This window comes from Aplysia californica, unplaced genomic scaffold, assembly GCF_000002075.1.
Source record: "Aplysia californica isolate F4 #8 unplaced genomic scaffold, AplCal3.0 scaffold00521, whole genome shotgun sequence".
Classification (NCBI taxonomy): domain Eukaryota; kingdom Metazoa; phylum Mollusca; class Gastropoda; order Aplysiida; family Aplysiidae; genus Aplysia; species Aplysia californica.
The window spans coordinates 439,711-453,468 of NW_004797791.1; the positions used below are offsets into that span (position 1 = coordinate 439,711).

At 45.6% G+C, this 13,758-nt stretch overlaps 1 protein-coding gene and 1 long non-coding RNA gene across 2 annotated transcripts in view; one reads left to right on the plus strand and one right to left on the minus strand.

The window, feature by feature from the left end:
- Positions 1-442: 442 nt before the first annotated feature.
- On the minus strand, positions 443-13,158 carry LOC101863126 (kelch-like protein 26). The gene is made up of 7 exons (XM_005106241.3): positions 12,971-13,158; positions 11,427-11,549; positions 10,112-10,234; positions 8,762-8,887; positions 7,357-7,463; positions 5,610-5,785; positions 443-2,624 (listed from the first exon to the last, which is right to left on the minus strand). The coding sequence occupies exons 1-7, from the start codon at positions 13,094-13,096 to the stop codon at positions 1,654-1,656; spliced, it is 1,752 nt and encodes a 583-aa protein (XP_005106298.2). The 5' UTR covers positions 13,097-13,158; the 3' UTR covers positions 443-1,653.
- A 117-nt stretch (positions 13,159-13,275) lies between these two features.
- Positions 13,276-13,758, plus strand: part of LOC118478379 — an 8,933-nt gene continuing 8,450 nt past the window's right edge. Inside the window, exon 1 of the long non-coding RNA XR_004859002.1 lies at positions 13,276-13,289. This is a non-coding gene — a long non-coding RNA (uncharacterized LOC118478379). The remainder of the gene's footprint in view (positions 13,290-13,758) is intronic.

Consider the following 13,758-nt stretch of genomic DNA (forward strand, 5'->3'; position numbering starts at 1 on the left):
ACACGCACGCGCACACATACACGCACGCGCACACAACACACGCACGCGCACACAACACACGCTCTCTTCCAGGAGAGCAGCCAAGAGAAGAAAACGGTGGTCATGAAAGAGAAGAATTGCCAACTCACAGACTTACTACATACCAGTGGTCTATTTTTAGCCATCTGCTCATACATGATCGTCATGCGAAACGGAGCATGATGACAATGGCAGTAGCCGGGGAGATACAAAACTATGGTGCGGTCAAATATTGGCGGCGAAACTTCTAGTCAAATATCTCCTCAAGTATTGAACAGATCAATATTTTAATAAACACCTGTCAGCTGCATTTTAGAAAAATTCCTTAAATAAATACTAGTAAAAAATCCAAGTAGGTGGTTTCACCAGATTTTATAAGTTTTACAGCTGGATCATATCGCTTTTAAAAGCAAGTCTATCATTTTTTTTTCTAATCGCGACATTATGCTTTAAATTGAACTCATGTTTTGAGATCCTTTAGTGAAAAATATGTGTTCACTTTAAAATTAATTTCTAGTAACAAGTTTTGCCAGTAGAAAGTGTCATTGGTGAGCTGTGACATAGGCCACATGCGTATGCAAAATGCGCGTGAGAAGCAGGAAGTGCCGTGAACAATCACATTTTCCACATGATGGAGATTAAGAGTATTTTATATGAATTTATGAAGAAAAGTTTTTACTATTGCCTCGATTCTTGTGGGAAAATATAATTAAGTTAAGACAAATCGAGACAAACTGCTGTGCAAAGTATGGGCGACAGAGATTCACCCGTTAAACAGATATTTGAGGATAAGTTGCGCCATGAATTTCTGACCGCACTATAGCAGGTGCATCCCATTGTGAAGGAGAGTTGCATCAGAAGGAAACCGGTGAGAGGATGACCGACACGAAGATGTGACACGCGTAGAGGATGACCGACACATAGACATGACACACATAGACGCGACACCGACAACACATGCTCCTCCATCCCTGCCCTTTGAGATAACCGAGGTATCGTGTCTCCACCGCAGCAACACTCTCCTGGCGTGGTGGCAGTGGTCAGAAATACATTGGAAAGAACAAAAATAAGAAATCCTCCTTCGCTCACTCGATGCCGGAGTGTCCCAGGCAAGGAGAAATATGTCAAAACATCAGGGAGAGGGGGGGGGGGTTCCCTCACTCGCCCAAAAATGTCAGAATGTCCCTCATGGCTGCAACCTTTAAGAGAAAGCCTCTTTAGTGGATTCACAGAAAACCTTGCTATAGCAGGACTAAAGTACACAGTTGTCCAATATCTCAACAACAATCACTTTTGTGATTCAGAGACAAATTCCCCTTGGCTGTCTCGTTACGTCGTATTCACATCTCCGACACACCGTCGGTCTTCTTCTCCGCAACTTACAGCAAGATCCCCCCCCCCCGTGGTGCAAAAGTCAGTGGTGGCACTGTCGCTTCACTGCTGTGGCAGAGCCATCAGATCAGCCGAGGGAGGCCACATGAACAGCCATGCTTCCAGCCCTTCCTTCCATATCTTATCGTCATCATTTGTCCTTAATGATGGTGGCAGCACCTCGAACCCTTCCCCATCTCATCGTCATCACTTGTCCTTTATAATCGTGGCCACGCCTCAAGCCCTTCTCTCCCCTCATCCTCATCATTTGTCCTTGATGATCTTGGCCGAGACCTTCTCCTGGAAGAAGTTGATGTGCAGCTGCGTGCTGAGTGCTGAGTTGAGGCTCATGCGGTGCGGGGCGCGGGCGTACTTGGACCATGTGTCCGTCTCCGACTCGTAGAGCCACATCTCTTCCTCCGTGGCGCTGTGGTGTTCGTGGCCCAGAGACAGGATCTTGTCGCCGCCCAGGTGCATGTAATGTCCGACAGAGCGCCCGCCCAGAGTGGAGGACAGCACCGTCCACTGATTGGTCGTCATGTCGAAGCTCTCGATCGGGATCTGCCCGTACAGGGGTATGCCCTGGCGCGTGATCCCGCCCAGAGCGAAGATCTTCGACTCATGGGCGATCATGTCGTGCAGCCGGCGTGGGTAGAACATGCTGGGCTTGGCCTCGTACCGCCGGGTCACGGGGTCGAAGCTGAAGAAGGACGCCACGATGGCCCGGTCGCCCGACACTCCGCCAGAGAGGTAGATCTTGGAGCCGTGAGACACAGCGGCCAGAGAGTGGGTCGGGGCGGGCAGCGGCTGTAGCTCCTCCCACGTGTTGGACTGCACGTTGTAGCACTCCACTGAGTCCAAGATGGCGAACTGCTCCGTGGTGCCGCCAAACGCGTACAGACAGCGGGCGTGGGCCACACAGGCAAACTCCAGCCTCAGTCGCCGCATGGGGCGCAGCTCCTGGCCCATCAGGTGACGCGGGTCGAAGCGGAACAGGGAGCTCATCAGCGTCCCGCCGCCAAAATCGACCACACGGCAGATGTAGGCGAAGTTGTCCACCGAGGCGATGCGGCAGTCGCGGATGCCGTTGACATCACAGAAGAGGCAGTAGAAGGACTTGTTGCTCTGGTTGAAAGCCGTGATCTGGAAGGGCATGTGGGAGGTGCCCAGGTGAACCATGATGATGGATGCTGACTCGGCTCGCACTTTGCAGTTCTCCTCGATGGTCGGGTGACCTGTGAAAGAAGAACACAATAGGGGTTACACCATGATCATCGATCATCGTAGTACTAAACAGGAATCAAAAATGGTTTAAGAACAATGGCAATGAGAACAAAGGGACACTGAAAATTAACTCGTCCAAGTCAACCATCTAGGCACAATGGTAACAAGAACTAAGGGAGATTGAAATTAACTCATTCAAGGCCAACCGTCTTATCTTCTTTACCCTCTTCAAGTGCCAGATCGGAAAGACACCGGCAGTCATAGATTATCCCTCATTTAATGATAATTATATTATACTATTATAGTTGATATTACTTAGCACATTATATCCACATTCTTAAGATTGCTCCATGAGTTTTACAATCATTTAAAAACACCCTAGAACACTCAGAAACAATCTCGGCTTCCCTGGAACTGAATGCATTAAACATTTTCAGTACCGCCAGCGACTTAGGTCACCAGGCCGTAGTATGCACTCATTACCACTGGCGACTGTAGTCTCCGACTCAACCAGGCACACTTTACATATTTCACTCTTTCCCTACCAGTGAGTTTGTTCCTCACCATGACATGGCCCTATCTGAGACCTACTTTCTGATTCTGCCTACTGTCGGACGGACAAATTAAAGATTTTCAAGTTCAGATTTTCTATATTAGCCACGTATATTGTCCACGGAAATAAAGGGGAACTAATGACTTTTCTCAACATGCTGCTAAAAACAATCATTCTTCAGCCTTGCTGCTAAAAACAATCATTCTTCAGCCTAACATTTCAGATTTGATTATGACAAAAAGTATGTGTGGTTTTGAAGGCGGAAGTGGAGAGCCATGGAACATGGCTGGCGGTAGTGAAAGAGTTCAACAACGCACAGAGCCACGGCACTGAAGTAAATACTACAGGACGTCACTCTATATGATATGATAGCTGAATGGTCGATGAAATTCTGTGAATTTTTAAAGCATGTTTCTTGGGCTGTGATGGGGGGTTTTTTTGGTTCTATTTATTTAAAAAATACTACCATGGCTTCAACGTTCTAAACTGGTGCGGTACTTGAGGGATTTTGAGTATATGAGCCTTCAGTACTGTAAGTGATAAGGAAATGCGGTACCTTCAGTACTGTAAGTGTTACGGAAATGCGGTACCTTCAGTACTGTAAGTGGTAAGGAAATGCGGTACCTCAGTACTGTAAGGGGGGCTCTCGTGGCCTAGAGGTTAAGGTGTTGGCCTCTCATTCAAAGGTCCCGGGTTCGAATCCGGGTAGTGACCGAAAAATGTTCTTCTCTAAATTTGTCTCCTTCCTTTCACCTCATTTCCTCTCTCTAGCAATGTTCTGTCGTCCGCTTTCGTCTCGTCTTTCTGCCCCCAATCCCTCATCTCCTTTGCCCCCCTCCTCTGGGCTCCTGATTCTTTCTACAGCCTTTCTACTGCTACTCCTTGTCTTCTTCTTACTGCTGTCTTTCAACCACACCCCTGATCTTCTGGTAGGAAAGATCTACACCTAGCCTTCTCGGACAAGGATGAAAAATCTCGGAGGGCCCGTGTGCAAGTTGCACACGTTGAAGAACCCTTGGTGGTCTAAAATCGATAAGAGTAGGCTTCGGCCACCACCCGGGCAAAATTCAAAATTTCCTACCAACTGAAAATATTAGGTGTGTCCCGCGCGCTCATATGACCTTATGCAGTTGCGAGCGCCGTAAAACACTTTACAAAAACAAATACAAACAAAAGATTTTCAAGTTCAGATTTTCTCTGTATTAGCCACGTATATTGTATACAGAAATAAAGGGGAACTAATGACTTTTCTCAACATGCTGCTAAAAACAATCATTCTTCAGCCTTGCTGCTAAAAACAATCATTCTTCAGCCTAAGATTTCCGATCTGATTATGACAAAAGTATGTGTGGTTTTGAAGGCGGAAGTGGAGAGCCGTGAAACACAGCTCGAGGTAGTGAAAGAGTTCAACAACGCACAGAGCCACTGCACTGAAGTAAATACTACAGGACCTCACTCTATATGATATGATAGCTGAATGGTCGATGAAATTCTGTGAATTTTTAAAGCATGTTTCTTGGGCTGTGATGGGTATTTTTTTGTTTTATTTATTTAAAAATTCTACCACGGCTTCAACGTTCTAAACTGGTGCGGTACTTGAGGGATTTTGAGTATATGAGCCTTCAGTACTGTAAGTGGTAAGGAAATGCGGTACCTTCAGTACTGTAAGTGTTACGGAAATTCTGTACCTTCAGTACTGTAAGTGGTAAGGAAATGCGGTACCTCAGCGCAAAAAAAGTCTAGCACCCTTCTCATGGAACTCCAGGTTCATGTCAACACGTGGTTGTTGTTTTCAGATCCCTTTAGCTGCGAGCATTTCACTCTAGGCAGCAATCAACACTGCTAAATTTCCTACGCTTCCTCGCTCACTGTGTCGTGTTAGTTTAGTTTTAGTTTTAGTAAGGTTTTACGGCGTTCGCAACTGCATAAGGTCATATGAGCGCCAAGGGGTGGATGTCTACAGAGAAGTCTAAATGGGGAATCAGGCTTACTCTGCTCACCTCTCTAGCTTCAACAGCACAAAGTCTGCTATGACTATCAAGGCACCCTGGAAATAGCAGTTCTCAAGACAGTGACAAACATACAAAAGAAGTAGAGGAAAAATGATGATAGCAAGGATGAGGAAAGAAAAAGCAGCAGTTCCCCCTATGTTGTTCTGGTACAGTATGAGCATGACATTGTAATCAGCCCATTTGCAATTTTACTGTACATAAGAACATGTTATTATCCCCCCCTTTGGGAACGTCCTAAAGACAACTTCAGTCAGTAGCACTGCCCTGGGGGGTAACTGTGAAACGTTAAGTTGATCAAATGGATATCTGTGTTTTCCATAAACCCTGGCTAAAGGAAGGAGGGGAAGGGTGGAGATGAGGAAGGAAGAGGGGACAAGGGAGGGGGGGGAAGAAGAAGGGGAAGGGGGGAGAGAGAAAGGAGCCCCACTCACCTTTCTTACTATCCATGTGGTAATGATATCCTTTCGCCACTAGCTGTTGACCGATGGGGCAGCGCTTGACGAGCTCGCTGTCGCTGATGGCTGTCAGTTCCTGCTCCGACATGAGGCCGAAGCGCACGCAGCTCAGCAACTTAGCCGAGTCCGTTGTCATTCGGTTCGCTTGGAATCTGCGATAAAATTGCCATAACAACAGTCAAACTTGCTCTAAGGTTGTTTGTTTTTGTTTTAGTAGAGGTTTTTACGGCGCTCGCAACTGCATAAGGTCATATGAGCGCCAGAAGATTAGAGGTGTTACAAGAGAGTAACAAACATAAAAAAGAAGAAGGGGAGAAAAGGACGATAGATGTTTGATAGGAAAGAAGAAGCAGACCACACCAGAGCACCCGCCAACCACCCGCTTGCTCTAAGGGCCGCCAGTATAAGACAAACACATGTGCAAAAAGGTTTTAGCTTTAGTAAGAGTTTAACAGCATTTTCAACACAATAAAGTCGTATAAGTGTAGAAGATTAGAGCTGTTACAAGAGAGTAACAAACACAAAAAACAAGGAAGAGAGATATATAGACGATAGATGTCTGATAGGAGAAAGAAGGAGCATACTACACCATCCCTTCGATCTACGACACTAACATGCAAGCACTGCAACAGAATCTGCGCTTCAAACATAGGAAGAATTAGCCATGAAAGAAGCTGCATGAAGACAACCTTGAGACCATCTTAAGCTAAACTGACCGTCTGCTTAGACGAAAAGAGCCATATATATACTACACCAGAGCACCTGTATTTTTGTACCATTATAATGACAGACGATAGATGTCTGATAGGAGAAAGATGGAGCATACTACACCAGAGCACCTGTATTTTTGTACCATTATAATGACAGACGATAGATGTCTGATAGGAGAAAGATGGAGCATACTACACCAGAGCACCTGTATTTTTGTACCATTATAATGACAGACGATAGATGTCTGATAGGAGAAAGATGGAGCATACTACACCAGAGCACCTGTATTTTTGTACCATTATAATGACAGACGATAGATGTCTGATAGGAGAAAGATGGAGCATACTACACCAGAGCACCTGTATTTTTGTAACATTATAATGACAGAGTGTAAGACAAAAGCATGTCTAAGACAGCCACTTTCCGCTGAGACTCTCTGAAAATTTCCTCGCCAATCAGGAATTGAACTTGGGTCTCCTGCGAGCGACAATGAAGGTGTGCGGATCAATTTGAACTCGAAACACACCCACAAAAACACACACAATACATCCATATACAAAAACACACTATACATCCACAAACACCCACACACAGTCTGATGTACCGGAACCACTTGTCGAGACACAGAAACAGCTGGTACTCCGACACACATACACACACACACACACCCACACATACCGGAACCACACACACACCCACACATACCGGAACCACACACACACACACACACACACACACACACACACACACACACACACACACACACACACACACAATCTGACGTACCGGAACCACTTGTCCAGACACAGAAACAGCTGGTACTCCGACACACACACACACACACACACACACACACACACACACACACACACACACACACACACACACATACACACACACACACAGTCTGACGTACCGGAACCACTTGTCCAGACACAGAAAAAGCTGGTAATCCGACACACACACACACATACACACACACACACACAGACACACACACAGTCTGACGTACCGGAACCACTTATCCAGACAAAGAAACAGCTGGTACTCCGATGGCAGACGCAGGCTGTCTTGTGGGAGATGCCTTGCCAGCTTGTCTCCGTCCATCTTCATGAAAGCCTGGCATAGATAGATACGTCGGGGGCCTCCATTACTTGAGTTGTTTATAGTTTTAGTAAGTGTTTTACGGCACTTGCAACACAACAATAGGTCATACAAGTGCTGAAGAAAAGAGGTGTTACAACACGAGAGAAACAAACATAAAAAAGGAGGAGGGGCGAGAAGGACGATAGTCTTTTATAGGAAAGAAGGAGCAAACCACACCAGAGCACCCACCAACCACCCACATATGTACATGTTCATGTACCATGTTGCAATGTCGGTCATTTTAGTGCAGGGAAAGGAAAAGACGGCCAGACAGAAACAACATAGGAGAAGGAAAAATATGTGAGGCATCGTGGTGGAATCAGGCTCTCGTCAATTTTTGGGCATTTTGAGTTTATGATAACATCTTAAAGCTTGTTCACTTGTCTTTATTTGGATGAAAAAAATATCAATTTATCTTGAATACAAGTTGAGATGTGTGCGAATGAAGGAGGTGGGGGTCACCTGTTTTCAGAGTTAAAATTAGTGAGAAAATGGCAGCCAAAGATTAGTTATTTCCTTAGCTTAAGAGTCCGTGGTAACTGAAAATTTACATTTTTTGTGCCTTTAATCACCGTTTTTCCGAAAAATCCACACAGAAATGTGTTCTTTAACGGGCATGAAAGGTGTTGAGCCTAAAAACAAAAATTTGATAAAAATTAACAAACCTGCAGAAAAATGCAAGTTTCTTCGCTTTGATTATTTTGACAAGAGTCTGGTTCCACCATGCTGCCTCACACATGTAGTATTTATCACGTCTCGTCTTCCCAACAATGGGCAATTTCTCTTATAAAAATGAAGTTTCGCAATAAAGATTGAATCTATGATCTATATTACTAAATAAATTCTGCTTCAACAACCACAACTCATGCCTCCCGACCTGTGTCTGTGAGAAGTCCATGAACCACTGGTGGATCATGCTGTCCCAGTGTTGGACCACCAGAGAGAGAGAGAAAGAGAGAGAGAGAGAGAGAGACACAGAGAAACAGACAGACAGAGAGAGAGACAGAGAGAGAGAGAGACAGAGAGAGAGAGACAGAGAGAGCCCGACCTGTGTCTGTGAGAAGTCCATGAAGTGCTGGTGGATCATACTCTCCCAATTATGGACCACCGGAGAGACAGACAGAAACAGAGAGAAAGAGAGACAGAGACAGAGAGAGACACAGAGAAACAGACAGACAGAGAGAGAGAGACAGAGAGAGAGACAGAGAGAGAGAGACAGAGAGAGAGAGAGAGAGAGAGAGAGAGAGACAGAGAGAGAGAGAGAGCCCGACCTGCGTCTGTGAGAAGTCCATGAAGCGCTGGTGGATCATACTCTCCCAGTGCTGGACCACGGCCTCCAGGGAGTAGGTGTCTGCCACAGAGAGGAACTCCTCGTAGTTCTCAAACGTCAGCAGTGACTGGGGAAGGGAGGAGAGGGAGGAGTCAGGGAGGGGAGGGAGAAGTCAGGGAGGAGTCAGGCAGGGAGGGGAGGGAGGTTTGGGGAGGGGAGGGGAGTTTTTTGGGAGGGAGATTGGGGGGGGGGGGAGAGGGAGGTTTGGGGGGCAGAGGGGAGTTTTTGGGGAGATTCGGGGAGGAGAGGGGAGTTTTTTGGGAGGGAGTTTTGGGGATGGAAGGGAGATTCAAGGAGAGGGGAGGGGGGAGGTTTGGGGAGGAGAGGGAGATTTGAGGAGGGGAGAGAGGTTCAGGGAGGGGTATAGATAATTATGTGAGGGATCGAGGTGAAATCAGGCTCTCGTCAACATAACGAAAACGAAGAAATCTGCATTTTTTCCGACGGCTTGACAACCTTTATCAACGTTTCTGGGGGAGGGTTTTTTTTAGCTCAACACCCTTACGTCCATTTAAAAACACTTTTTTTTTCATAGATTTGACACAATTTTAAACACAGTAAGGTTCTGCGTTATGGAGCTTCTCAGGATGAACTACATAAAATTCTCTCGCTGGCCAAATATAATTGTTCACCGCAGGAGGTGAGATAAACAAGTTAAATGATCCAGGGGGGAAAAAAGGAGCAAACATAATAATAATATATAATAATAATAATAAATAGCATTTGTATAGCGCATATCCCCGCTCAACAGCAGGCTCTATGCGCTTTACACTATATTATTACCCCAGCAGACCATAGAACACTCCGAAACATTCTCAGCTTCCCGGGAAGCATACAGTGCAAGCAGCTGATTAAGCGCTCAAACACTAACAAACTGACAAGATCTTTCGCTGTCTATAGCCGGGTACCCATTCCCACCTGGGTGAAGTGAGGAAAATTTGTGCAAAATGCCTTTTCCAAGGACACAACGTCGGGCCCCTGACGGGATTCGAACCCGCGACCAAACGGTTGCGAGTCCGAGAGCCTAACCACTAGGCCACCGACGCCACACCAAAGCACCCCCCCCCCCCCAACCACCCACTTTTTATTTACAACAGAACTTAAACACAACACAATTAGTTCATATAACAACAATAGATGTTTGATAGGGGAAAAGGAGCAAAAGACACTAGAGCACCCGCCAACCACCCACACTCGCCCTCCGCACCCCCTCAAACCACCTACTTCCTTTACTTTTTCTTTATACAACAGAAGATAAGCGAGCCAAACAGACAGAAGCCCGCCCACTGACCTTGATGTAGGAGCTGCAGACGTGGATGGCACTGGTCACCTGGAGGTGAGTGGCTGTGTTGATGACCTCTGTCAGGTTTTCCTCGCTCAGACTCATCTCGCCGCTGTAGATGAAGTCGATCACCTGGGTGGGACAGACAGACACACACACATCCACTATGATTACTACGGTACACGAAAAGGTAAACGTACAAACATGGCTGTAGATGAAGTCAATCACCTGGACGGGACAGACACACATCCACTATGATTACTACAAGGCAAACGTACAAACATGGCTGTAGATGAAGTCAATCACCTGGACGGGACAGACACACATCCACTATGATTACTACAAGGCAAACCCACAAACATGGCTGTAGATGAAGTCAATCACCTGGACGGGACAGACACACATCCACTATGATTACTACAAGGCAAACCCACAAACATGGCTGTAGATGAAGTCAATCACCTGGACGGGACAGACACACATCCACTATGATTACTACAAGGCAAACCCACAAACATGGCTGTAGATGACCTCGCAAAGGCAAACGTACGGAAAATTAAATGTGGCACAACGTGGGGGAATCAGGCGCTCGTCAATTTTTGGGCATATTATGGGGTTATTGTTATCATCTTAATGCCTGTTCATTTGCCTCCCTTTTGGTGAAAAAAATGTCCATCTAAGTGGAGTAGAAGTCAAAATATTTGTGATTGAAGGAGGTCAGTGTTGTCGGATTTCAGAGGTAAAATTAGCGAGGAAATGGACGCCAAAGTCTGGTAACTTCCACAGCCTGAGAGTCCTAGGAAACTGAAAATTTACATTTTTTGTGTCTTTACTCAATGTTTCTCAATAAAATCCACACAAAAATGTGTTTTTAAATGGACATTAAACGTGCTAAGCCAAAAAGGGAAAATAAGAAAAAAATTGCCCATCGGCCAAAAAAAAAGCGAATTTCTTTGATTTCATTATTTTGACAAGCGCCTGTACTTCATCACGATGCTTCACAAATGGTTTTCAAATATTTTAGAACTTTATGTATTTTCCCAAATCTTTCTCAGGACAATTAACAAATTATTTCCTCAAATTCTCTGGGCATTCCCGGGTCTCTGCGATTTTTTTTCCAAAGTCCTGGGTAATTGGGGGATCGACAACCGATCGCCAGACTCATCGCCTGAAAATTAATAATACGTTTATTTTTGAGGCAACGAGTTGGGCGATCGGTTTGCGCCACAATAGCCGCTTTACAACCTCAACCTGGCGAGTAAACTGAACCGATAGTGCCAATTGGCACCCCTATAAGGCAGCAATGTGACTAGACAAGACGTACCTGCTGCAGTCCATCGGCCGAGACGCCTTTGAGGTCCACCGTATCCTGCTTGCTCTCGGCCATGACCCCTTTGAACATGACCCGGAAGTAGTCGCTGGTCGCCGCCAGCAGGGCTCGGTGAACCTGGTGAGAGGGAGGGGGAGGAGGAGAAACGGAGAAAAGGGAGGAAAAAACAATGGTTAAATTGTGAGCGCAGGCAGATCTGCTGCCATGTGTAAAATTTGTTTGTTTTTGTAAGTGTTTTACGGCGCTCGCAACTGCATAAGGTCATATGAGCGCGCGGGACACATTTAACTTTTTCAGTTGGTAGGAAATTTTGAATTTTGCCCGGGTGGCGGCCAAAGCCTACTCTTATTGATTTTAGACCACCAAGGGATCTTTAACGTGCGCAACTTGCACACGGGCCCTCCGAGATTTTTCGCCCTTGTCTGAGAAGGCTAGGTGTAGATCTTTCCTACCAGAAGATCAGGGGTGTGGTTGAAAGACAGCAGTAAAAAGAAGCCAAAGAGTAGCAGTAGAAAGGCTGTAGAAAGAATCAGGAGCCCAGAGGAGGGGGGGCAAAGGAGATGAGGAAGTTGGGGCAGAAAGAGGAGACGAAAGCAGACGACAGAACATTGCTAGAGAGCAGGAAAGGAGGTGAAAGGAGACAAATTAACAGAAGAAAGTTTTTCGGTCAATACCCGGATTCGAACCCGGGACCTTTGAATGAGAGGCCAACACCTTAACCTCTAAGCCACGAGAGCCTCAAGTGTAAAATTTAACTCCATCATAATTATGTCACTTTTCAAAATGGCCTATGGTGGAGTCTAAACTAAGCTGTCAAGATGTTGGTTTTTTGGGGGGTTTTTAATATCATATTGTAATTTTAGCTGGTAAAGTTGTTGATTATGTTGTCGTAGCTGATAATGTTGTCGTTGCTGCTGGTAATGAAAATATAGCTGGAATCTCTGTAGTTGATACTGTTGTTGGCACACAAAAAACAACAACGTTGTTACTGCTTTTTTTGTCGCTGTTACAGGGTCAAACCACGTCGGCGAGGTGTACAGTATCATAGCAAAACGACAGAGACAGTCCATAACATAGACTTTCCGGCACAGGTACTGAACTCCTGTCTTCTGAGTGCAAAGGTGCGCCACTCTGTTTTAGTAAGAGTTTAACGGCACTAGCGACACAATAATGGTCGTTTAGTGCTGGGAAAAAGTAAGACAGGCAGACAGAAACATCAGCAGTGGCGCCCTCCAACCACCCGCATACTAGGAGAGATCAGAACAATAAACGTTTGAGAGGAAAGAAGGAGCAAACCACAGCAGAGCACCCGCCAACCACCCGCTTAGCTAGGGGAAAAAAGCAAGACAGACAGACAGAAAAGACACAGACAGAATTGACATACAGAAGTGACAGACTCACCGACAGAAAAGACAGACAAACAGACAGAAATGACAGAAAGGTATGAATGACAGCCAGACAGACCATCAATCAGCCAGACAGACAAGACAGCCAGACAAACAGACAGCCAGACAGACAAGACACTAGAACAAAATTACCTCAAAGACGCGTCCATGCGCGATGACCTTGAAGTCGGTGAGCTCATTCTCGGCGCGGAGTTTCTGGAAGTGCTTGATGACGCTGTCGCCGTATCCATCCGCCGTGACTTTCTGGGCCTCACACATGGTTCACGGACTCTCACTCATGGCTTCTGGGGAAACGTGACAAGATAACGGTTAGTTCACCGACTCTTTAAGTTTTAGTAAGAGTTTTACGGCACTTGCAACACAATAAGGTCATATACGCGTCGAAGATTAGAGGTGTTACAAGAGAGTAACAAACACAAAAAAAGAAGGGGGGCAGATAAAGACGACAGATGTTTGATAGGAAAAAAGAAGCAAACCACATCACAGCACCCGCCAACCACCCACCACGGATATTCATGGCTTCAGAAAAGGTTGGGGGTTTTTTACTAAAAGTTTTACGGCGCTCGCAACAGCAGAGGGTCATATGAAGAGGTGACAATATCGGTCACTTACCTATTACATTTTGTGTGTGTGCGCCTGGAGAAGCAAGGACATAGTTGTCGGAAATTATGGAAATTGAAATAAGGGCATACTGTTGTGGCATATTCAATGTTGAACACGTTGATTTAAAAAAACATATATTTCAAAATATCTTGAGTAGTTTTAAAGCTTTGTCGACAACTGGGACTTTTCTCTAGGGACAAACACACATTTTTTGCTTCTGAGAAGGTGACAATATCGGTTAGTTAACGAGAAAAATAAATGATTACTGTTAACAATAAAAGTATGTACATGGAGAATCACAAAACCGTCCTCAACCC